Here is a 24,527-nt window from a genome sequence, read left to right as displayed (position 1 = left end):
GTGATTTGTATTCCTTTCAAATGAAGCTGCTAAATCTCTGTTTTTCTCATGAGAAACTTGCATCTACCAAGAGGATATTCAGGTATTTTGTAAGTACTTGGAAATAATAGTGCTGATTATTGATTGAAACCTATACTTATATATAACTAAAGATCCTCACAATGCAGGAACCAGATTGTCATCTTTCTTTTTGGACTTTTTGTGCTTTTTGGTCAAAATTAGACTCCTATCATAAAATTGAATGTCATAAGCAAATTGCAATTTGAGTGTACTAAAAAGCTTGGAACAATGCTGATGATGAGGCTTGAAAAAATTGTACAAGATAATAATAACTTAAGATAGTGTTTAAGAATCCTAGCTTACCAGTCAGTATTTGAAATGTACCAGCTCTGATATTCTGAGCAGTTGCAATTCTCCAGAGTAGGCTGTTTTTTCTCATGCCAGTACAGAAGAGCACAGACCGCTGCCAAGACAAATGGAACGCTCATCTATTTATACCAATGTTTTGCAGAAATTGTTAAATTTGTCCGGCTCCACTATTGTTTTTTTTATGTCCATGTAAGATTGTACCATCTGTTGCTTCATCATAATATTTTAGATAAATTAAAATCTGCAACAAAATAATTACGTGTGTTGAGAATGTCGGGGGGTTTATCCTTAGCACACATTTCTGCCACATGTGTGTTCCACATGTCAAAATGGGGAAATCCACCGCTCTCGGATGTGTGTGAGCAGTCGTAGCCCTCTGACAACTTTGCTCCATTGAGCAATATCTGGTAACCTTATTCAGTCAGTGTGAGCACAGTGTTTGACCTAATTCAATTGAGAAAATCCTGGATGCAGCGGTGAGCTGGTGAAGCTCATATAGGTGTCCTGGCATGCTGCATTGTGGGTATTCCACAAGACAGCGGGCCATGTGTGCAAGCAATGATCCGCTGTTTTCATGGAGCAGCTGCAGATATCTCTTTTAGTTACGGTGGTGTTTCCTGCACAATCTTTGCTCAGAATAAATGTGGTAGATTAGTGTGGCATGCGGCTACACGATGACACATTCCCAAGCCTTATTTTTGGACCATGTGGGTAAAGGAGTGGGAAATTGCTATTGAAATATATATTTATATGCACATAAGATAATTCTGAAACTGCAGAGGAAGTGAGGGGGGCTGTAGAGTGAGAGAGAGTGAGTGAGCGAGAAAGAGACAGAGAGAGAGAGCTCAATAAGCTCCCATTTCTGATTTCCCACGGAGTCAAGGTCACATGTGTTTTCCTCAAAGTGGTCAGTGAGATTTAAGCCTTTTATTTCCTTCCCTCAATCTAAACATGCTGTTTAATTTGTGTGTTTTTTTCCAAAGTGGTGCATGTTTCTTCAGAATGGAGAGGCCAGTAAGCATGTACTCTACTGTGAGTCTGCAGATGGGGCAAAATTCCAGCTGGTTGTGTGGATTATTATTGCTCCTCAGTCACTAATTTTTTAGGAAGTGTATGTTTTAAATAGTGTAATTACTAGCCTGGCTATGATCACAGATGCTCCCTGTGCAACCTTGATTTATAGGTAGAGCACTGGTTAAATATAAGATAATGAGATCTTTGCCGTGTAGCTCCAAATGATAAGACAATCCTTAAGCAGGGCCTTTATCTGATCTTTAGTTTCTTCACAGGCTCAGCCTTTGCACATAGGAGAATACATAAAGTAACATGTGCATAAAAATCAAATGCTCATATTTTCAACTTTGAATGCATTATTTCCTGTTGGCCTTTCTGTTTGTTTAGAGATTGCGATGGTCATCAGCATCTGAAATTGAAAAACACTGCCGCTGGCCAAATGGCAGATATAAAACAATGTTTGCACTGTTTCCATGGATTTATACCCCTTGTATTGTTTTATGCCACATTGTTTACAACTCCAGACCTGTAAAAGACAAGATGAGATTGAGAATGCTTTAGTGTAGGCTCAGCTAGTCTGTAGGCTGTCAGGGAAAATGTGGGAGGAGAGACAGATGCTGTCTGGTGCCAGTAGATAACCAGACTCCGTAATGACAACTTTGTCCTCTGAGATATTGTTTGTCTATTTTTTAGTGCTGTTCATGAAACCAGTATCAGTCACTTCTGCCATGCCATTTTTATGATGGAGGTGAACAAGGATGGTTTGAATTCTGACAGCTGCAGGAGATACTGGTGGTTATATACAGTCCCTCCCCCCTGCAAGTCAGTCGAAATATGCTGCCTCAGCTTGAGCCTGCAGAATACACACACACACACCTCCACAGGCTCACACCTTTAAAGTGTGTCAATTTGCCAAATGTCCGTTTTAGCCAGAGACATTTGCACAGATGAATAAACCAAGGAATCTTGTTAAGTTTAGTGTTTCACAGTTGTAGAACTCCCCTCAACTATCTCCCCTCATGTCTCTACGTGTTCTCAGCTGCCCGGTGTGTCGTCACAGCGCCGAGAGTCACACACAAAGGGCGAGAGAGAGCGCAAGCGTCTGGAAAACATTACTCAGATTCCTACAGCAGGGGCTCTGATTATACTGGCAGTGAGAAGAGAGAGAAGTGGTGGGGGTGCATCAAACTAGATGTACAAAGTTTAATCTCTGACACAGGCACTGCTAAGCCCGAGACCAAGAGTGTGTTTTCTTACAGAGATGCACCTACAGGTCTGTTATTTTCAGATTTTTTATGTAATTTCTTCAGCAAAAATCCAACAGTTCCTAACTAGGCTTATCTTTGTATTGTTTTTGACCAGTAGAGGGCATGATGGACAGGGCAGTGTTTATCTTAAATATCCTTGTTGTCCAAGGGTGTCTGTTCTCCTTCATAAAATGTGGAGGACTGAGACCGCTGCTGCTGTAATACTTTCTAATTTGTTACAAGTAACAAATGAAACTGAAAAACTACAATAATCAATAGAACTTTGGACTTTTAGCTCAATATATGTTATTGTTATCTTAAGCACCATTAACTATTGAAAAAAAATTTGAGAGGAAATATGAGTACCAAGTGAAAGGCAATGGCAGCTCAACATAGTAAAACAGCAGCGACTATCTTTTTTAAAAAGAAAAGAAAAATTCTATGCAATTGACATTTTCCATTTGATATGAAGATAATCTAATACTGTAAAACTGAAAGATGGAACATTTTAGGTATGAAAACTTTCAGGTTGAATGTAAGAACAGTTTGAAGGAGTTTACATGCTCATATATTGAAAGAAATTGTATACATTTGTGAATGTGGTGTGAATCAGAAATCAAAAGAACACCTGGAGTTCAAGAAGTTCATGCAGTCTACGAGCCAGTAACTGCATCAGACATGTAAACACTGAAAGCAGATGAATTGACATTAGGTAATGCAGGTTTAATGCATTTGTTTTGTAAGAGGAATCAGAATCAAAGCTTCTGGGGTAGCATTGACAACAATTCTGTGTTGCCGTGGCTAATTATAAATACACACACACACACACACACACACACACCCATCGTCTGATGCTTATTGTGCACTCAGGGTCGCGGGAACCTATCCCAGCTGTCATTGGGCGAAAGGCGGGGTACACCCTGGACTGGTAGCTAGCCAATTGCAGGGCCACGTATACAGACAACCAGTCGCTCATTTACGGCAATTTTTCTCAATTTTTCCAATTAACCTGCCTTTCCCCACTGGGTTGCTGGGGAGCTGGAGCCAATCCCATCTGACATTGAGGATTGCAATCCGGACTGGTTGCTATATGGCCACACAAGAAAGACATAACCATCATTCTCATTTACACAAATGGACAACTTTTAGAGTTTTCTTTTAACCTACTGCATGTTTTTGAAGTGTGCAAGGAAAAGGATAGCCTGGGAAAAACCCATGCAAGCAATGTGGAGAACCAGGAAGCTTCTTGCTGCTAACCTTAGTGTTGACCTTTGCAACACTGCGCTGCCTTTTTAAGGCTTCCCCTGTTTAAAAATCCTGTTAAGCACAACTGTAGGTACTTCAGGTTAGTCCAACAACCGTGACATAGGGACAATTTATCATGATGTACATGGTTGCCTCAGTTGCCATTGTGAGGTCTTGACTGGGGTCTGCTATTTGAAGGCTTTGGGTTAGAGGAGAACAGAGGGTGTCGATTATTTAAAGTCTGTGGTCATCATCGTAGACTGAGAAAATGAGAACAATGAATTTCTCCTGTCATCTTTATTGCCCAACTATCTGTTGTTTTAACTTCTTACTTATCTTGTCATATATCTCGCCCTGAAAATGATAACAGTTATGACTTTTGGGATATGGAATATGCTGTACCAGCCAGTACTAATGGGTTTATATTCTTGGTGCTTTTCTCTGAGATCCACAGGAAGAGGGGAGTTATCCTAATGAGGGCTATAAAATCTGACTTTCCTGGTTCCACTCTGCTCTTTGAAGCTAAAGCTTGGACCTCCAAGCTCTGGTTCAACTGAAAATGTGTGTAGCCTCTATTTAATTATACTCAGACTCGGGTTTCAAGGTGTTCCTAAGTCATATAGCAAGGAGGCTACCACGAGATATAATTTTACTCCTTAGATCCCACATGTAATGTTTCAGGAATGGAGGACTTTACTTCCCTGTTTGTTGCACAGTGTTTTATTTTGCAAATCATTTTTTTTTTTGTTCATGGTGATTATGTTGCAATTTTTCCACTTTATTTCACGATAGCCTGCAGACAAGGGTAAAGTCCTGTTACTGTGTGGGATCTTTTAGAATGAGCCTCTAGAGATTTTTAGGAAAAAAAATCCTCAGGCAGGTGTTTTATTTTGAAGGCCAACCAGATTTTTTTTTTGTGTCTAACTGGATGCCCGGTCTAATCTGCTCTGCGCAAACAGTACAGTTCCTGTCAAAGAATAAACCAATCTGAGAACAGACCTGCAACCTGATATTTGCATATGTGGGAAATTCATAAAAGTAGTTTGGGATATTATTTCACATAGTTTGGGGATTTGTGAATCAGTATATTGATTTTTATTTAAAGGTTTGTTACATTACACACATTTAGATATGATTTGGTCAATGATTTAATGAAGGATCACGTTATGATTTGTACCTCCAGATTGTTCAAACAATGCATTAAATGAAGCTGCACAAGCTGACAAACAGGTGATATTAAGATGAAGTGACCACCGACAGGCTTCAAAGTAGCACCCGTTCATGCCTGGGTGTTAACCCAGCAAGTGTAGTGGAAACTTGTCTGTTCTCAGCAACATACACGCCCATTGCTTGTAAGATGTCAGCTGTTATTAGTTTTAACAAGCTGATGCATTAGACTGCTGAGGTCTTTGATCTGCAGATCACGGTTGTGTGTGTGCGTCCACAGTAATTACACTCCCTGTAATGCTATTGGACTAATGATCTTAAGACATTGCGTATGTAATCGTGCCCATGCCTCATTGCACGTATCTTTGTCTCGTAGTGTGTGTGTTTGTGTTGGTGCAGCAACCCTCTAGAGACATATTTATGACTACAGGACTCTTGGCGGCGTGTGTGCTTCATCTTGTAAATCTTGGAAGCAGGGAGAAAGGGAAGAGAGGAAGGAAACTTTTTTGCCTCAGAAATGTGATGGGTGATGCCACATTTACCACATGGTGCCCAAGACTTTTCCCTTCTAACACAAGTAAACTTCTATCCCCAAGGATTGTTCAGGCCAGGTGTGTTTAGTGTGTCCTTTTGCTTAGTTTTTACCTTTAGACAATAAGCACCATAGAATTTGGAGGAGGGTGACAAGAAAAGAGTACAGTGTGGGGAGGCCAGGGGGTTACGTGTCACCCAACACAAGGACTGTTTCCTCTGGCTGGAGGGAGGGAAAAGAAAGTGGATGAACGAGTGGCGAGCAAGGAGAGCCAGAGAGTGAGGTGTGTGTGTGCGTGTGTGCATGTGTGTGAGCAAGCAGCAGTAAGAGGAGAAGGTATGGCAGTTGGCTCTCAGGACAGATGGGAGAGCTTCTAAAAACAAACTCTGCTAAATCGTGGTGGCGAAGCTGCACAGGAGGCCACATTCTTATAGCTTTGCGATCAATTCAGTTGAAACGAAAACAGCATTCTTATCAGAGGTGGGAAAGAGCTATAAAGTGCAGACCTTTGGTAAGAGACCCATCCACCCACTCAGACCTCATACTTAATGTCAGTCAAGGTGTTGAAATTAAGGCTCCCTTACGTGGTTGGTAGTGTTAAAAGTAACAAAGGTTGTGAGCTGTATTTACTTTTGCTCACTAAAGTCTGGAAGGTGTTTATTGGAGTGGAAAAGACAGCTTTTTAAGGGCTGTATTGTTGCTAATGAGTGCCAACAGTTGCCTTTCAAATTGCAGAACAACCTTGACAGCACGTCCTTAACCCTTAAGTGAGAGTGACCTAGGTGAAACTAATTCTAGCCTGCATTAATTACTCTTTTGCTGCTTACCTGAGCAGACCCTTACCATTCATTCATCCGTCCTCACCACCATCCCAGCATGCACTCTTTAAGTAAATTCTGTATTTGTCATTTTTACATCACCAGTAATTTGTATCTGTTTGATAAATGAGAGGGTGTGCCAACATCAATGTGCGTGCGTGCGTGTGTGTGTGCATGCGTGTGTGTGTGCATGCGTGTGTGTGTGTGTGTGTGTGTGTGTGTGTGTGTCTGTGTGTGTGTGTGTGTGTGTGTGTGTGTGTGTGTGTGTGTGTGTGTGTGTGTGTGTGTGTGTGTGTGTGTGTGTATGTGCGTGCTTGTATTTGTACTACCCGAGGGCGAGGCAATCTCACAGTAGTGTTGTGTGGCCGGGCAACATTCTTTGGCATTAACTGAGAGCGAGAGCGCTAATGAAAAAAGTATGCTGCGGTATCACTGCATTGAAGAATGACTGTGTGTCTTTAAATCTCCTGCTTTGTGTTACATTGTGCAGAAACTTTCTCAGCAGTCACATTTCAGTGCTGGGGAGCTATGCAGTTATACTTTTCTATTTGTCACAGTGTCAATTTCTTTCAATTTATGAACTTTGCTGTCTCAGGATTTGACTGATAAATGCACAAGTATAGTACAATGGAATAACAGATTCCAGAGACAGTTGTCATTTCTGCCTGCAGGGCAACTGTCTTTAGTTCAATAGGTAGTTTATGTTCGGCTCCTCACTCCCTTTAGGCTGTCCTCCCCTGACACACTTAATTCTAACTCACTCTTTGGGAAGCCTAGAAAGCGGCAATAGAGAAGCTTCAGAATGGCTCAATAAACCAGCCTCCATACAATCGTAATTTTGTTGAATCCTTAACGGGGGAACATAATGGAGTATCGTTGGGGTCGGGTAAGTCATAAAACGCTCTCAACTCTCGTGACAGACCGGCAGACTGAGTAAATTTTCGATTCAAACTGACACATTGGAAAGTAAAGGAGTAATACTTGGATTGATGTAATATGAAAGTTACAGTTAGAATCAGTTTGTTTGCTAACCTGAGATGGAATCCTGTCAAAGGTTGGGATAGTTGAAAATCACTTTAGTTTTCTTGTAGTAGATTTGAAGCTGCAGCTGTTTTAAAGTCATGCAACTAAAGTGTTTTTAAAGTGTCTAAGGAGAAGGTAAAGGTCGTGTGAGAGAAATGTGATAAATTGAATTTCCCTATAGAGGTTCTACCTTGGCCCTTGCACTCGCCCAGGGGTCAAAGCTCAAACATTAGATTGCAGAGCTGTCAAATGTCAGAACAACTCTGTAAATAATGCTTGCTTTTTGTTTGCTGTGCTGTTTCCAGCAAAATATTCTCAAGTAGCCATGCTCTTCCCAGCAGCCCACTGGAGGCTTGGTTGGCTTGTGTCACCTGACTGCTCATTTGATTATAGGATGAAAATGTGCACATGACAACGTCTGGAGAGTGTTAACATGATCATCATTCTATAATTAGAGGTTGTGTGCAAAATTGAAGAAATGCCCTAGTATTGATGTATAATGGGATTCCCCTTTGCAGAACACAGGCGTGCGTGCGCACACACACACACACACACACACACACACACACACACACACACACACACACACACACTCTTCCCTTTTCTGCAGCCAGCATCAGCTGCAGAAATTGATTTTTGTGTTTTCAGCAGTCAATCTGGAAGAAGTTTGTTACAATCTTCCTTCCGCATATTCCTAGATAATTTAGAATATATTGTGCACATGAATTTGCACATATTCTGTACCTTCAACATGTTTAAGACTCTAAAATACAATCTAATGTGTATATATACATATACCGTGTTAAAACTGTATCTACCACTGTTTTGCTCATTTACACTCACAAACACCAGCTTCATAGGCTGTTTTTCATGAACATTTGGAAAACCTCTGTTGGTTTTCCACTTTTTCTTTCCAACCCCTGTCTTATGTGTTCTCTGTGTTTGAATTTTCCCAGTGCACTGTACTGATTATAATTGACTTCGAGCACAGCACTGCTCCTGCTGTGGAGTGATGCCAGTAGTACCGGTGTCTGTGGTTTCAAATGATGGCAACCCACCAGCTGGATGGACGGTTATGAATAAAAACAAATATTTCAATGCTGAAACATGGACAGATATTAATTGCTAAGCCCAACAACTTGTTTGCTAAGGCTCACTGAGGAAAGATAAGCAGGAACAAAGAGGGGTTAAAGATGTTCATGTCCTAAACAAACAATCAGATCTTAGTAGAGGCTGAACAGCATTCCTGTGATTGACAGAAAGATATGAGGTAAGAGGGCAGGCTTCAATCCCTGAGGTCTGACTGACAGGATCACAACAGTGTTGTTTTCCATGAGGACACGTGTTCAACTGGATGTGCTTGAAATTTGACGAAGGTAACTGCCCTGAAATTTTCTATGCAAGGAAAAAAAAAGCATGAGCTCCCCATGCACACCTACACACTGGGTTCACTGATGATATTTATGATATTGTCTCACCATGGAATACGATATACGTCATGTAAGCCTTTAGTGTCCATAAATCTTTGCGACATGAAGCTATCCATTTAGAGTGTTGCAATTGACTATTTCTATGTATAAGACAGTCAACTCATACCTGAAGGCCAATCAGGCCCATCAGTTCTTTGGCATTAACTGGCATTAACCATCAGTTCTGGAAAGGTACCACACAGCATCATTATAGCACAGCATCATTATAGTTTTACAAGACATTATGGTTCCTGTTGCCAAAACATTTTGTCACTGGCTCAAGATTTCTTTGTCCGAAACACATGCCTCTCTCATATGCTTGCCGTCATACAACTTTGGGCGTTCTTTTGAAATGACTGACTGCTACTCTCCTCTGTCCTCCCTCCTGCATATTTAAAGTGACTCTTCTCCAAACAAATATGTAAACCAGACTGGTTTAAGGCCTCCGGGGCACGGTTTTTGAAGTAGATCTTCAAATCTGTTCAGTCAGAAAAAGACACATTACATGCAGATTTTGTAATTTCCTATGCAGTCACTCAAAATGGAAGATAATAATTTGACAGCATGTGAAGGTATTTCTACAAACCCAGGTATAACATTAAAAAGCCATTGCAGCCTATCAAAAGAGCTCTATATCTCTTGTAGCTGAAACTTTCCTTACAGGTTGGGCTAACCAAAAAGTTGGCCTTTAAAAAGTTTGAAAGACTTCAGCATTTGGAAGGCAGGGATTTTCTAATGAAAGATGCTTTTGATTTGCATTTTTGATACTGTAGGATCTAGTGTTTGTAAAGCTTCCATTCTGGCAACTCAAGAGTCAGACATCCCTTGACCTCGGCTTCTTAACTTCCAGCTTTTTTCTTGGGATCTTTTTGGAACACTAAATTAGTAAAACACATTGTTAATTGATAGGAAATGAAAATTATACAACTGCCATGGCTGCGAAAAAAGAATAAATCCCTTTCAGACCCAAAGTCCGGAAACCCAACCTATCCAACATAAACAGTTATTCTGTGTGTGGAATTTATTTTGAAGCAGCAAACTTTTTCTTACTTTTTTTTCACCATCAGACCTTAGGATTTGGCAGAGCATTTAAGAGCAGAAATTCAACATTTTTAATGCTACAGATTTTATGCTGCATGTACAGAGGTTCTCATCGAATGCCCCCTAATATATGTTAAGTACTCAGAGTGAGTTACTGTAGTTGATTTATATCTTTTTTTATAGCAGGAATGGTGCATTGCAGGTTCCATTATTTACCGTATGAATTCTCTTCCTCCACCTTCCCCTGACCTTCCTTGGCGTAGTACATTTTTCTAGTCTATTGATGACTGAACCTGGGCAGTTTTGAATGGCTTTGAAACCTTCAACTTCTCATCACCATTCATCCATCCGTCCTCATTTGAATCACGTGGTGCACTGAAAGCAGGTTAGATGAGGTTTACGTAAACAGTGTGACATCTGAGCACTGTGAGCACGCCTGGAGGGATGTAAAGGCCAAGGAAATAGCTGCTATTGTTCCCTGGCTGGATGATGAAATACCCGCTTTTCCCCCACTTTCGCTGCTTATCTTAAATGTGGCTCAGTGGGTCATTTGAGACAGTAGGACTGAAGGGTAGACAAAGCAAATGAGAAAGAAAAATAGAAACAAAAAGTACCTTCTCAAAAGAGAAATCAATATCTAGGGACATTTTATAGAAATGTATACATTTACACGTGGATCAGGGACTGGCTGGAAAAAATGACATACTCAGATTTTTTTGTGATTTAATGTGAAATGCAAAAAAACAAAAACACCAAATAGAAAAACACATTCGTCCAAATAAAATATTGTCCTTTGCAAAGGGGTACTATTTTGTTGTACAATGAAAATCACATTAACAGTGATGTGTCTTTTGCCCCTTTGCACAATGTTTTGGAAAACCGATTGGTAGAGGAGGCGAGTCGTCTCACAGCAACATCTATGGCTGTGATTGGTGTTTTGTTTATTGAATCAGAAGCAGGCGAGATATTATAGGAGGGAGCTAAATACACTAATGTATTTGCATATAGATGATATTATGCCATATTCTGAAATGGCTGTTGTGCCCTTCATACACATACAGTGTTAGGACTAAGGCCCACCTGACGAGTGAATCTCTCAGTTTAAGGAGTCCTATTTTTCACAGTTTATTCATTTCCAGAATAAAGATTATTTTTTACAAATTCATTTCATGTATTTGATTATTAAACTGTATATTTATGTATGCTGCTGAGTAAGTAGTTTACATAGGCTTTTTCTTTGCTTGGCTACTCCTAAATCTACAAGCATTGTAGTCCACTGAAAAATTGTAAATTTGCTATTGGACAGTTTTACATGGAGCTCAAAGCTGCTGTTAAGCTAACCGGATCAGCAAAAACACATACACAGTTCCGTCTCACTGTTATTTAGCAAGTGTGCACTGGGTTCAGTGTCTTGGTTTAGAGTATAAACTGCATATTCACAGCACTAACAAAGGTAACTTCAGGTGATGAGGATTTGATTTGTTGTGTTGTTTTATTTATAAGTGGCCATTAATGAAAGGCACCGCCTCTAATCGAAGTCCCCTTTGTGATTATGTATGTGAAAAAGAAAAAATCTCCTTGCATAAAGCAGCACTATTGCAACAGACTAAACAACTCAGTCAAGTTGTTTTGCTAATGTACCTTAAACTACCTTGTTTGCTACACAGGGTTCGGAAAGCATGACGGCATTTAGGAACCAGGCAGACACGTATTTCATGGGCTCCTGAGAATTGTGTGTGTGTTTGTGTGCGCGCGCACTCTTGTGTTTTGTGTTGAGAAGATGGGTGGAGGTCTAGTTTGCAGTGGTACACTCAGGAAAACTAAACACTGAAAGTGGCACTGGGAAACAATGAAGTAATGGAGAGAGACGAAACAAGGAGGGAGTGTCAATGAGAGATTGAATGCATAGAGCAGGAAGAGGAGGGGAGAAATAAGAAATTAAAAGTTTTGCTTTCTTTATCTCACGCATCATTATACTTGCAGGATTTTATTGATTTATACATTGTAGTATGTGAGCATTTGTTTGCTATTCTTCATTTGAATATTGAGAACAATTTAGTTTTCATGTGCATGATTGCAGGAGGAATCTGATGCAACAGAGGAAACCCACGCAGACATTGGGAGAACATATAAAATCCACACAGAAAGGCCTACCTGTTGGAATTGAACCAAGATCCCTCTTGGTCTGACACAAGTGCTCACCGCTGCGCCACCATGCTGCCCTGAGAGATGAGATGAGATGAGAACAACTTTATTTATCCCGAAGGAAATTGTTGTGCCAGAGTTTCAAGTAAAAAAAAAAACATAACAGTAATAAATAATAGTAGAAAGGAGGAAATACAATGAAATTGTATTTGCATTATTATATTAGTACCATTTAAAAGAGACAATAAAATTATATCATTAATACTGTGCACACAATAAAACCACTCTTACTCACTCATTTATCTCTTTTAGTATGTATTATTATTATTATTACATTATTCTTATTTAAAATACATAACAAAAGTAGAAGGATGGAATGGATTAATAGCATTTCAATTCATTTCAATGGGGAAATTTAAGTTGATATACAAGCAAATTGAATCACAAGCTCGTTCATTGAACGAATTAAGTCAAGGTTCCACTGTAAACCAAAGGATTAAATAGATTTTTACACTGATGTTTCACAATTAAACATTTGATTTTCATGTAACTTAGTAACAGTGAGAATTCAGATTTGCCTTTGCAAAAGTGGTCTGGATAGATCAATTAGCTATTCACTCTATCCGGCTCCTTGCAGCCACAACCAAAGAGACACCCTAACACAGCTGCAGTTTCTTTGCTTGCAAAAGAGACGTGTGAAACAATAGGTCACCAGAGCTCAAGGAAACCAGGGTTAAGGGGTGTAGGAATGTACTGGACTGCTGTGCACATGCAGTCTCGCTCATGGTTGTGTCAATACTTTGATCAATACCACTCTAACCCAAAATAGTTAAACTTTTGTTTACCACTGTTTACCTTGATATTTTATTTGTGTGCTAAATTTGACTACACTGAGCAGATCTTGAGTTTCTTTTTTGATAGAAGTATTTAAAGTTTCTGTTGTGTTTGTAATATTGCAGCTGCAGTCAGAAGAATGTGTAATTAAACACCTTCCCTTATGATAGCTTGACCCTTCTGGCAGTCAAGTATCCCCAAAGGTGATGATTTCTGCTGTCATTATGTTATGGTGCTGCGCAAGCACCAACATACACATATTCCAATTTTTACAATCTGGATTGAGATGGTATGGGGAGGCTGTCGATGATACAGTGGAAATATAGACATACTGGTCCCCAGTAGTACTCCCTGTCTTCTCCCAGGAAGCTCTCCTTTGAAACATCCATGCATACTTGAGTGAAATCCGATCAAGATGCGATCAACTCTGCTGTAATGCTGGGCTTTAATGGGCTCTCCTGTCAGGTGTTTCAGGGAGCTCCTGGTAACTTTCCAATGTAGTTTATATAAATCAATAGTGGAGGATGGGAATCAAAACCCTCCCTGCTAAATCTTCTCTCTCATTCTGTTCTGTCATCCCTGTTATGTTCTCCCACGTACATCTACTTTATTTTGCTACTCCTTCTCTCCCAGCTCTAATTAATAAGTTCTCCCCTCCCTCGAGCTTTCTCTTGTCTTTCTCTGTCATCCTTGTTGTCTCCTGAGGGATGGTGACTAATGTACAGCCTTACAGATCAACAACACCTGCTGTACTCTGAGCATGTGTTTAGCTGCTATTCCTAATGTTGTGGGGTCATATGTTTTAAAGTCATATCGGGCAGAACAATTCAGTAGTTTTTGAAAAAAAGTAGTAGCACAATTCTTAATTCCTATTTGAAGGCAAAGACCTTGTTGAAGTAAGTGGTCATGTTTATCGTTACAGGCTTATTTTAAATGTTGATAAACATAACGTCGCCTGAAGTGATGGAAAACGTGTGTGTGTGTGTGTGTGTGTGTGTGTGTGTGTGTGTGTGTGTGTGTGTGTGTGTGTGTGTGTGTGTGTGTGTGTGTGTGTGTGTGTGTGTGTGTGTGTGTGTGTGTGTGTGTGTGTGTGTGTGTGTGTGTGTGTGTGTGTGTGTGTGTGTGTGTGTGTGTACACAAGTGCTTCCTGTTCCAATCCTTACTGTGTCTAACCTTCAGCACAAGGCTCGCAGTCGGTTGTACTTTACATGCATAACATGGATGTGAACAACATTCGCAGTCGCATGAGGAAAACCCAGGCTTCTATTTTAGAGCATGGCTTCCTGGGCAAACGCATCGCAGAGCGAAAATATGTAAGTGTTGCTTTTTCAGCCTCACGGCTGACAGACAATTTGTACTGTACATGTAGCGTGGTCAAGCTTCTTTTACTTTGGTTGATGTGATAACTTTTCATCTGCGTCCTGGGCTCGACTCCATCATCCATTAGTTTTCCAAGATGGTATAATCCCTTAGAGGCTGCGCTAAAGAAAACACTGGACCGAGTACAGAAAGAACGCCTTCACTTTGTTTTAGTTAAATGTGAGGTCAGTGAATGGTTGTTAGACTTCAATAAGTAGTCCTTGGCATTGATTTGAATGTGCTCTATTGCTGAGTGAAAGCTCTTTGAATCGCTGTAAGAAAGCTGTACCTGCAGCTGCCTCTTGGTGTCAAGAGGTGTTTAACTTGTGAGTATTTCTCTTTCACTGTATTTCATCAACATTATAATTTGCTCATGCATAATAAGAATAGATCATTTGTGTGAATGCACATGCGTAAGTTTGAGCTCTTATGCAGGTTTGTCTCTTCCAGCATCATCTTGACAGAGAATGACTAATGAAGTGTCGCTGAACGTGGCTTTTGTCGTATGTTCACACACTGGACACTAATCCTTCACATATTCTTCACAGGTGGTGGCTAGTGACGGGGTGCGGGCTATGATGGAGTCGGCCCTGACAGCCAGAGACCGGGTGGGAGTGCAGGACTTTGTCCTGCTGGAGAACTACACCAGTGAGGCAGCATTCATAGAGAACCTCCGCAAGCGTTTCAAAGAGAACCTGATCTACGTGAGTGCATTTGCCAAAAATAATTACGTATGCATCAATGTATTACCCATGACCGTCTTACAGGACAAACACAGAAATAGAAAAAAAAATGACCAAATCATTGTTGTTTTGGAGATTTTGGAAATTCTAACATCTACTGTATTTCATATTAAAGTAACATTCTCCAAGTCTACAAGCAAAACAGGCCTTTTCTTAGATGGCAGTCCTATAATACTCTATGAGCATGTCATCTTTCATAATTAGACAGTTGGATGGTTAAAGTTCATGAGTCTACAGACTATTGTGCTGCAGTGGTTTAACAACCTTGATTTTTGTTATGTGGAAAGGCATTTTATTTTTGAGCATCTCCTGTATGTTTTAAGGAAAATCACTGTTTGACTGCTCGTGACTACGGCTGAATTTTTGTCAGACAACTTGACAGTGTGTTATCCTTCCACCAGACATACATTGGTTCAGTGCTGGTATCGGTTAACCCATACAAAGACCTGGAGATCTACACTAAGAATCACATGGAGCGGTACCGTGGTGTCAACTTCTATGAGGTTTCACCCCATATGTAAGTACACATAGTAACAATTCATCAGAGCACACTAAGACATAACCCTTCACTCATTCTGTTCTGCAGTTTCATTAGGGAGAGTTTTGTTTTTGGCAAATGGGAATGAATGATTATCCATATCTCGGAGAAAAAAAGCCTAGGGGAATGATTCATGGTAGTTCACAGCAATTACAAGTGAAACATTTCTACTCTTATGTCAAGACACCCTCTGCATTCTTCATAGTAGACAGTTGAAAACGTTGCCTCATTTTTCTCCAACACCCCAAAATGTAGAATCTATTGCAGCCCTCAGGAAGCTTCTTCCACGATGACATAACATTTTTGCACCCACAGACCAATTGTTGCGTGCACAGTGGACATGGGAAAACTTTGAAGCATTGGCTAATTACATAACAGTCTGATGGTTTTACTGTACTTTTTTCCTCTGTTGGTCAAAGGGTATGCAAGATGTCGAGTTGGTTTGAAAGGTTGCCACAGGAATGGAGAGGGAATTCCCCTTCCCATACCCCCTTAGGTCATCTACAAAACAATCACAGCCTTTGAGGAGGCTTCCTCCAAATTCTTTTTGCTGTGGTAAATTTTTCCCTGTCATTACTTCAGCACTTGAGTCCATCGCCAAATGTTTGCACTGCCTTTGCTGTGAAAGATGTGCTTTGGCAAGTATAGATGGAGGGTAGGGAGTGAGTGAAAACAGGGGGTAGAAGTGGAAATAAAAGTAAGCAAATGATGGTACCACACAAAAACATTTCCTCCCTTTAGAGGGAATTCCTCTGACCTGAACCTGACTCCCAGACTTAACAGCCTTTCAGGCATCATGTATACAGCAAAATGCGGCTATGGTCAAACTACTGATGTTATCTTCTCCCTATAAGTCAAATGGCAGATTTTTGTCCAAACAGACTGTAACAACAGAGAGGAGTTGATAGCAGCACGAGACTGATATAGGATACTATAACTGAAAACAGCTGGGCTCCTCTGGATATAATGACAGACAAGTTATTCATCCAGACCACTGTCTTTCCATGCCATTTGATCTGAAATTTTAACAACTTTTACTGCCCACTTTTTTTGTAAGACTCAATGTTTACATACATTTATAGGTAAAGGAATGCTTTGTGGAATGTGCTGATCATATCTCTCTCGACCCCCAGCTATGCTGTGTCAGACAATGCTTATCGTTCCATGAGGACAGAGAGAAAGGACCAGTGCATCCTGATCTCAGGAGAAAGCGGAGCTGGGAAGACAGAGGCGTCCAAGAAAATCCTGCAGTACTATGCCGTTACCTGTCCGGCCAGTGAGCAGGTGCAGACTGTCAAGGACCGCCTGCTGCAGTCCAACCCCGTTCTGGAGGTGAGACTCCATTCTGCCTTTGGGCCACCGTGAGAATGAGCTCTTGAGCTCACTGGATTTATTGTCAGTGTAATTTAATGAGCCACTGACTAATGGACTGCAAAACCTGGCCCTAGTCCTAAGAGTGAGATGGATTTAGCGTTGATGAATGCAGCCAGATAGTGTATGTTGGGGTGTTGATGTAAAATTAAGTTGATTTGTTGTCAGCAGTTTGAAATGAACTGTTGACAATCTCGAGATTAAGACAAATATTTGATGACGTTGGCATTTTCAGGTCAGAATAATGATTCAATATTTAGCTATCATAATTTAACTTATTTTAACTTTACATTTAACTTTGCCTAGAAATTTGTGCTGCTATCCCAGGCAAACTCTTTTCTCTTTTATCTGGCCTTCTTTGCTTGAGTTAATTTTCATTTTTCTTATTTACCACATTTTTGCTCTACCCTTTAAGCCTCAACTCTCTCCTCTCTATTCTTCCTTCAGGCGTTTGGCAACGCCAAGACGTTGCGCAATGACAACTCAAGTCGCTTTGGCAAGTACATGGATATTCAGTTCGACTTCAAGGTGAGAACAGACTGCATGATTTACTTTGGTATCCACTAAAGCAATACCCGCCCAACAAGACTTTCTTTTGGATTGTGGTTATTGCAAGCTTTTAACCAATTTCTACCTCTGTGTATGGTGAAAATTCTAAATGCATAAAAATAACCTCTAATACTGTCGGTTTGCATCAAGGTGTCTAAAATTCTAAAATTGACTTTCACTACATTACTCTCTCCCTACTGTATGTTTTCCTTTGGATGCACAATATTTACCTTGGACTCCAAAACTCCAAACATTGCCCTGCATGTTTTGATGATACCTCAGTACCCCAGCTTTACCCTCTCCTCTTCTGCCCCTGTCTCTCCCTGGCCTTTGTCCCGCCTGCAGGGTGCCCCGGTGGGAGGCCACATCCTCAATTATTTGCTGGAGAAATCCCGTGTGGTCCACCAGAACCACGGAGAGCGAAATTTCCATATTTTTTATCAGCTCATCGAGGGAGGAGAGGAAGACTTGCTGAGGCGCCTTGGCTTGGAAAGGAGCCCTCAGCAGTACCAGTACCTGGTCAAAGTAAGATTGACATTTTACTTTACTTTGTGTAGTTATATATTGCAATTATGTCAATGTAATTTTTCAACAGGTATGTTTGTCATGTCACCTGATTTATTTATTTTTTTGTTTATTTAATTATTTATTTATTGACAAAATATACGGCTTCGACAACAACTTTCGGGGTCCAAATAATTCCTATTTCTGAGTTCTCTAATATGTAATACATAATCGATAATTGTGATCATATCTGAATCGCATTATAGGTTAAAAACAGAAAAAATGGGTAACGTGCTATGATTGTACCTTTATTTTTGACTCTACAGCAATCTTTTCAGTACCTCGTACAATGAAATATGTACATTCACCTCCATGCAAAAACAGTCCATGCAAAACAATTTGGTCATAGGCTGACCAAAATTTCCTAACTTCAACGGAAAAATGTTCGATCTAAAATGTCAAATATTCCTATTGATAATACATACAGTATATCAGTAGAAATGAAACAAAATTAGTTGAATCCTCCAGAGTTGAATGTGGCTCATACCATGCATATGAGCCAGGATCTATCTCGTGGGAAAATGTTTCAGTTTTTTTTTGTTTTGTTTTTTTTTAAATGAATGGCAAATAGTAGTTGGCAAACAGATTAACAATAGAAACACAAATGATGGCTTTAGGCAGTGTGGCCTCTTCAGAGATGAAGATGTTGAGGTTCTCTTTGGGAGTGACCAGGATGGATAGGATCAGGAGTGAGTCTATCAGAGGAACAGTACATGTTAGATGTTGTGAACAGAAGGTCAGAGAAGCCAGACTGAGATGGTTCGGTCATGTACAAAGGAGGGATAGAGAATATATTGGTAGACGGATGCTGGAATTGGAGCTGCCAGGCAAGAGGTCTCGAGGAAGACCAAAGAGAGGATTTATGGACGTAGTGAGAGAGAATAAGAAGGTAGTTGGTGTGAGAGAGGAGGATACAGAGAATAGGGTTAGGTGGAGAAAGTTTATTCGACCCCTGGTGACCCCTGAAGAGAAAAGCTGAAAGAAGAAGACGGCAGTGTGGCCTCTTCATGATGTCACCATCAAATGTGTGAAGCTGTTCCATCATACAGAGATCAAAAAAAGAGTATGCTACCTTGAGGGCCTGTGAATATGCTGTACTAAAGTCCAGTACAGTGGACAATCCCTAACATTCCAGTAATACAGACAGGGAACAGCGATTACATTTGTTATAAATAGGCACAATGTATTTTTTGTACATCAGCATATCTAATAAAATTAATAGGTCGAATGTCTCATTACTATAGACATATTTAATTTTGACCATCCCTTTCTGAGCCCATAAAGTCCTTTCCTAATATTTTTTCATCAAGGAATTTCTTATTAAAGAATGGAAACAAGCTGTGAATATTACCAAATTTACAACCAATTACTAGGGGGAAATTTCTTTCAGAAAGAAAAAAAAAAAGACTTTGTGGTGGAGTTTTTAAGTCATGTGATAAGTATAAATAGAGAAACTATCTTTGGAGGAGCTCTGCAGAGTTCCCATAATCTCAGAAATGAAGCTGCTTGTGTTCAAAAGTTGGGTGGCACATAAAGCTGGGGTCTCCCTGGACATTGCAGTTTATTATCAGATTGCAAATCCCTTTTTGTTTGTTTCTAATGACATCATAAGGCGTGTATGTTTATTTTTCTGTCTACAGTTTGGGTAGTCCATAGAACTACACTAGTTGTTATTACATGCACTGCAGCAACATCTGGGAAAAATTCGAGTTGGCCTTTGGTTTATTGCAGAAGTATTTGTAAATGCTTTGTCTCTGCTCATGGGGAATACCCTGCAGGGACGCCAGTTCATATATAAGTTAAATCCTGAAGTGTATTCTTCAGCGATATCTTAGGTCCTAGCGAGAAGTGACGAGAGAAGAAATGCCATCTGGTTTGGATGATCTGGTTGTATTATTGCTTGTTTAAATTGCAGAGCAAGAGAGAGAGAGAGAGACAGATGCATGCTGGATGAGCTAAATTGATTTTTAAGGACTGACACTTGAAATGTGTGACACATTTGTACAGTACAGTGTATTTTTTTTTTTGTATACATTTTGGTCTCTTGTGCTCCGACCTGTACTGTATTAGGGCTGTTCACCTGTAATTGGAATCACTGTTTGTAACTGTTCAGGGACTCACTCTGTCTCACTGGCTTTATCTGCATGTGTGTGTGTGTGTGTGCGTGTGCGTGCGTGTGCCTGTGTGTGCGTGCATGCACGCCCCAGTGGGAGTTCTGATTAATAGGCTCTGAGGCATCTACTGTCTGCAGCTTTCTTCTTAGAAGGGGGGAGGGGTTGCCTTAAGGCAGTAGCTAAACCTTTCCCTCAATGACCATGCGCACTAACACCTTTTCAACAACACATCTGTTTGGGAAAATTGGTGTTTACACAACAGGTAAATGCATATTTACATACTGACTACTTAATGGATTTTGCAAGGGATCTTTGTGACCCCGCAGAAGGACTAAAAAGGCTCTATTAGATCATAAAGTCAAATATGTGGCGGATGCTTTTTAGGTTGTACATAAAGGTTTATTTGTGTGTGCTCGTCACAGGGTAATTGTCCCAAAGTGAGCTCCATAAACGACCGGAGTGATTGGAAGATGGTGAGGAAAGCTTTGAGCGTGATTGGATTCAATGAAGACGAAGTGGAGGTAAGATCAAAGTGCAATGTTTGCAAATGACATGTTTATCATCTTAAGTGTTTGGTCTCAAAGGGCACCATTAAAAAGCAAGTAGTAGTTAGTTACACTTGTGGTGGACAGGTTAATGTGCTTTGCCTCCTTGTAGATCGAGTGTGACACTTGGTGAGGAGATTGCCACACATCTGAGTATTAAAACATGTTTTAATGAAAGGAACCCTTATCTGTAGTCGCTCATAAAGATAGCCTAAGAAGTGTCGTATTATATTATCTAATCGTGCAAGTAATTCTCATACTTTCACCTTTGTTCTCCTCTGACTACTAACTCTCCTTGTTTTACTTTATGGTTTTATGTGTTCTCCACGTTTTTATTGGCTTTTTTTCCAATGTTGTCTGCTTAGGAACTGTTAAACATCATTGCCAGTGTGCTGCATCTCGGGAATGTGCAGTATGGTGGGGAGGACAGTATTGCCTGCATCACCTCCGACACACAAATAAAGTACCTATCCAGGGTAAGAGGCTGGCAAGCATCTTACGATACACAACCAGTTGGCAAGAGCCTTCTCAGAATTTCTCACAGCAATTGTAATTAAGACTATAGTACGACTATAAATAGTTTTGTGTCAGAGTGAGACCTTATTAATTAATTTGTGAAACATCCTTTTCAGCATTTGTAGAGGGGATAATTTTGTAGCATTATCCTGGTGTTTTCCTTGAGTTAACCTTGAATATAATAGAAAAAGAAAAATATCATTGAGATCCTCAATTATAAGAGGAGGTAAGACATAATGGTCAGTATACTATACTATAGTAATTTTAGTTTAAAGTTGTGGACTCAGGAATATTTTATTATTGCAGAAAAATGGTTTAACTTACATGTAAATGGTCACTTTTCCTCATACTGTCACACTAGCTTGACAAACCAAATAGACACTGACACAAACCCAAAGGGAGTTATGCCCTAAAAGATGATTTTCTCCTCAGCCTTTTTGACACTTTGACACAGCCTGGCAAACACTGAGATCACTAAGGAAAGATCTCCCATTCAGTTTACGATTATGCCGTTAACTTCCCAGTATGACATGACGCGCAATGTTATTTTCTCATCATTTATTTCTGGAGTGTGACGTAATTTGTTGTGTCTGTCCAGTTGTTAGGAGTGAATGGCACTGTGCTGACAGAGGCACTTACACACAAGAAGATAATTGCCAAGGGAGAAGAGGTAGGGTTGACTACACACTCTCATTGTTGCACAAGTGTATGACATAGGCATTTGTATACAATGCTTCCCAGTTTGCATGATGTCCAGCCTGGTTATGTGTGATTGTATTGTAATTTGTGTGTGTGTGTGCGTGTGTGTGTGTGTGCGTGTGCGTGTGCGTGTGCGTGTGTGTTTGTCAGTTGATGAGCCCTCTGAATCTGGAGCAGGCGTCCTCTGCTCGAGATGCTTTGTCAAAGGCAGTGTATGGACGCACCTTCAGCTGGTTGGTTAGCAAGATTAATTCTTCACTGTCGTACAAGGTAAATACATATACTCACTCACTATAGTAACCGTGGTAATACCTCAGAAAGGGGATGCACATTTTGATGAGTGTAAAAATATTCCAACTTTCAAATAGTAAACATGTGAGGGTAGACTTGAAGGCAGGGATTGTGTTTAGGTCTCTCCTTCCTTTACGTTACAGCAGGGCTCCACCTTGTGGCTGTTTTTCACAATGTCAGCAAATAGTCTTAGGGTTTTGATGAATGTGAGGAGCTTCTACCGCATTTTGGTACAGTTAAGGGCAATGTTCTCTCCAACCCCTAAAATATATTAAGATGAAATTACGTTTGCAGAGATTCTCAAGTCAGTCTTCATTCCAAGTCTGGGATCTTTTTTCTCCTCTGAAAACAGCAGCACCTTATGTTCTGTCCTCTCGGGAGCAGCCAACACTAACATGGCACTTAACGTTAAAAACGGGTATTAAAGTGTAAGGATTTTCTATTTATTAAAACACCACTTAAATAAGAATTTATAATGTAACATGTATTTGAACTCAATTTAACACCCCTTCTGTCTGAGGGGTTACAACCTGCAAACATGGTTTATGTGAAGCCATACCGTTTTTTGTGGCTTTTTGGTTAATGCACATCCTGTGCAGTTAATAATATGATCGAATGGAAAATAATTTCAACCCCCCCCCGCCTGGTGTTTCTACTAACAAGCAAAAAGAGAAAAGTTATATTCAGCATGGGGCTTCTTCAGATATGCCGAGCAAAGACCTTACTTTGCTTTTAATTAAACTCAGCCATATGGTGTCAGTCTTCAAAACATTTGCTTTAGTTTGTGCAGTGCCAACTGGCAACAAGGACTGCTCTGCATGAATGGCGTTCAAGTTTCCGATTTTTCAATAAATTCTCAATTATATTTACTAGCTCGCTCTGTGGCATTGTTTGTGGGAGGCTTACTTGTAGCTGTCTTTGAGAAACCATTTAGTTGTTTGTGGCTTACTTTATAACCAAAACAAGAGTGGTGGAAGTGGCTAAAGGCTTAAGACAATGAAGCTGTGCAAGTTTTAATGGCTCATGTGCTGAGATAAACCTATGCGGTATTTTTTTCTTAACAGGATGACTCATCCAAGCATTACTCTGTAATCGGCCTGCTGGACATCTACGGCTTTGAAGTATTTCAGCACAACAGGTATCGTATTGACTTTTGCATAACTGAAAACAGTGCATTGACAATTAGTGTTGACCATCTCAGGTCACAGTTTTGCAGAGAACAAGTGTGCAAGATTGATTGTCATAAAGCAGTAAAGTACACTTCTTAAGAGAGCCCAAAGTTGTGACTGCAAGATCGTTTGTCAAAAGTCTGTTTCTCACAGCAAAAACGCCTTGTGAGGTTATACCTTTTTTGAACATGATTTGAAACAAATGAAATGGGGTGAAAAAGGAGAAGAGTGTACCTCCTCGTCGATCGAAAATGCCATATCGCTGCTGTTGTTGCTGTTTCCAAACTTTCAGCAGCTTTTGTTTTTTATTTGGTCGATTCATGAGAAACTTGAGCTAGGATGCTAGGATGTGGCTGGGAGCTCATAAAATTCCCAGATGTGCCAAGAATTAAGCAGCACTGCTTCTCGGATCAGTCGTCTGCCTGCAGAGTAATCCCATTTCGATTGTGATATTCAGTTGACATTCAAAGCCACCCAAGGCAGTGCCAAAAGTTTTTTTTTTGCCTTCAGCCGATGCTTCTTGTCCTGTTTCAGCTTCGAGCAGTTTTGCATCAACTACTGTAACGAGAAGCTGCAGCAACTCTTCATCGAGCTCACCCTCAAGTCTGAGCAGGAGGAGTATGAAGCTGAAGGCATTACGGTCAGCAACACACACACAAATGCACACAGGCACACACACTTATCTGATTCTCTGATTTGTATACTGACTGAATTGCAAAAGTACTAAACAATCCATAGTAAACTCTATCACACTAATAATCAATAGCAGCTGCTCTAATACTGACTGGTCCTTTATCCGCCCTTCCATTGACTGGAAGGTTCAGAAGAAGTAGGAGAGGGTTGTACTTCATGTGATTTATAATAATTGCACATATTTTAGTGAATGTGCACCATATGGAATTAATATGTGCTCTGAGCTATATAGTATTTCTTTCATTTTAATTTTCATTTATTCCAATATTTTTGCACCTACAAGGTCTCAAATCCAATTTCTATTGTGTGTTTTTTTCTTTTCTTTTTTTTTTGTTTTGTGTCTCACTTCCACCCTTTAGTTTTTGTATTCCTCGCAGTTCTATTGTTTTGTTTTTCCTTTTTGGAACAAAGACAGTTTGTGTCCAGTCTAATATAAATTCAGTGGTGACAGAGCAAGCAAACAGGTTGTGGG

General features: G+C 40.2%; 1 protein-coding gene across 2 annotated transcripts in view; it reads left to right on the top strand.

Annotated features, from left to right (window-relative positions):
• The window catches only part of LOC147235302 (unconventional myosin-Ic-like), a 57,940-nt gene that overhangs the window by 22,406 nt on the left and 11,007 nt on the right, over nucleotides 1-24,527 (top strand). For both annotated transcript variants that reach the window (XM_086142392.1, XM_086142401.1), the window contains exons 2-12: nucleotides 14,812-14,967; nucleotides 15,408-15,523; nucleotides 16,678-16,876; nucleotides 17,363-17,443; nucleotides 17,810-17,989; nucleotides 20,565-20,663; nucleotides 21,053-21,163; nucleotides 21,802-21,873; nucleotides 22,053-22,172; nucleotides 23,258-23,331; nucleotides 23,897-24,002. In XM_086142392.1, coding sequence (XP_085998518.1) covers nucleotides 14,812-14,967; nucleotides 15,408-15,523; nucleotides 16,678-16,876; nucleotides 17,363-17,443; nucleotides 17,810-17,989; nucleotides 20,565-20,663; nucleotides 21,053-21,163; nucleotides 21,802-21,873; nucleotides 22,053-22,172; nucleotides 23,258-23,331; nucleotides 23,897-24,002 — 1,314 coding nt within the window. The remainder of the gene's footprint in view (nucleotides 1-14,811; nucleotides 14,968-15,407; nucleotides 15,524-16,677; nucleotides 16,877-17,362; nucleotides 17,444-17,809; nucleotides 17,990-20,564; nucleotides 20,664-21,052; nucleotides 21,164-21,801; nucleotides 21,874-22,052; nucleotides 22,173-23,257; nucleotides 23,332-23,896; nucleotides 24,003-24,527) is intronic.

Source organism: Fistularia commersonii, chromosome 3 (assembly GCF_037954325.1).
Source record: "Fistularia commersonii isolate RoL2024-O1a breed Wild chromosome 3, RoL_Fcom_v1.0, whole genome shotgun sequence".
In the NCBI taxonomy this organism is placed as follows: Eukaryota; Metazoa; Chordata; class Actinopteri; order Syngnathiformes; family Fistulariidae; genus Fistularia; species Fistularia commersonii.
The sequence above is the reverse complement of the archived record's forward strand: the minus strand, read 5'-3'. Positions and strand labels throughout refer to the sequence as shown.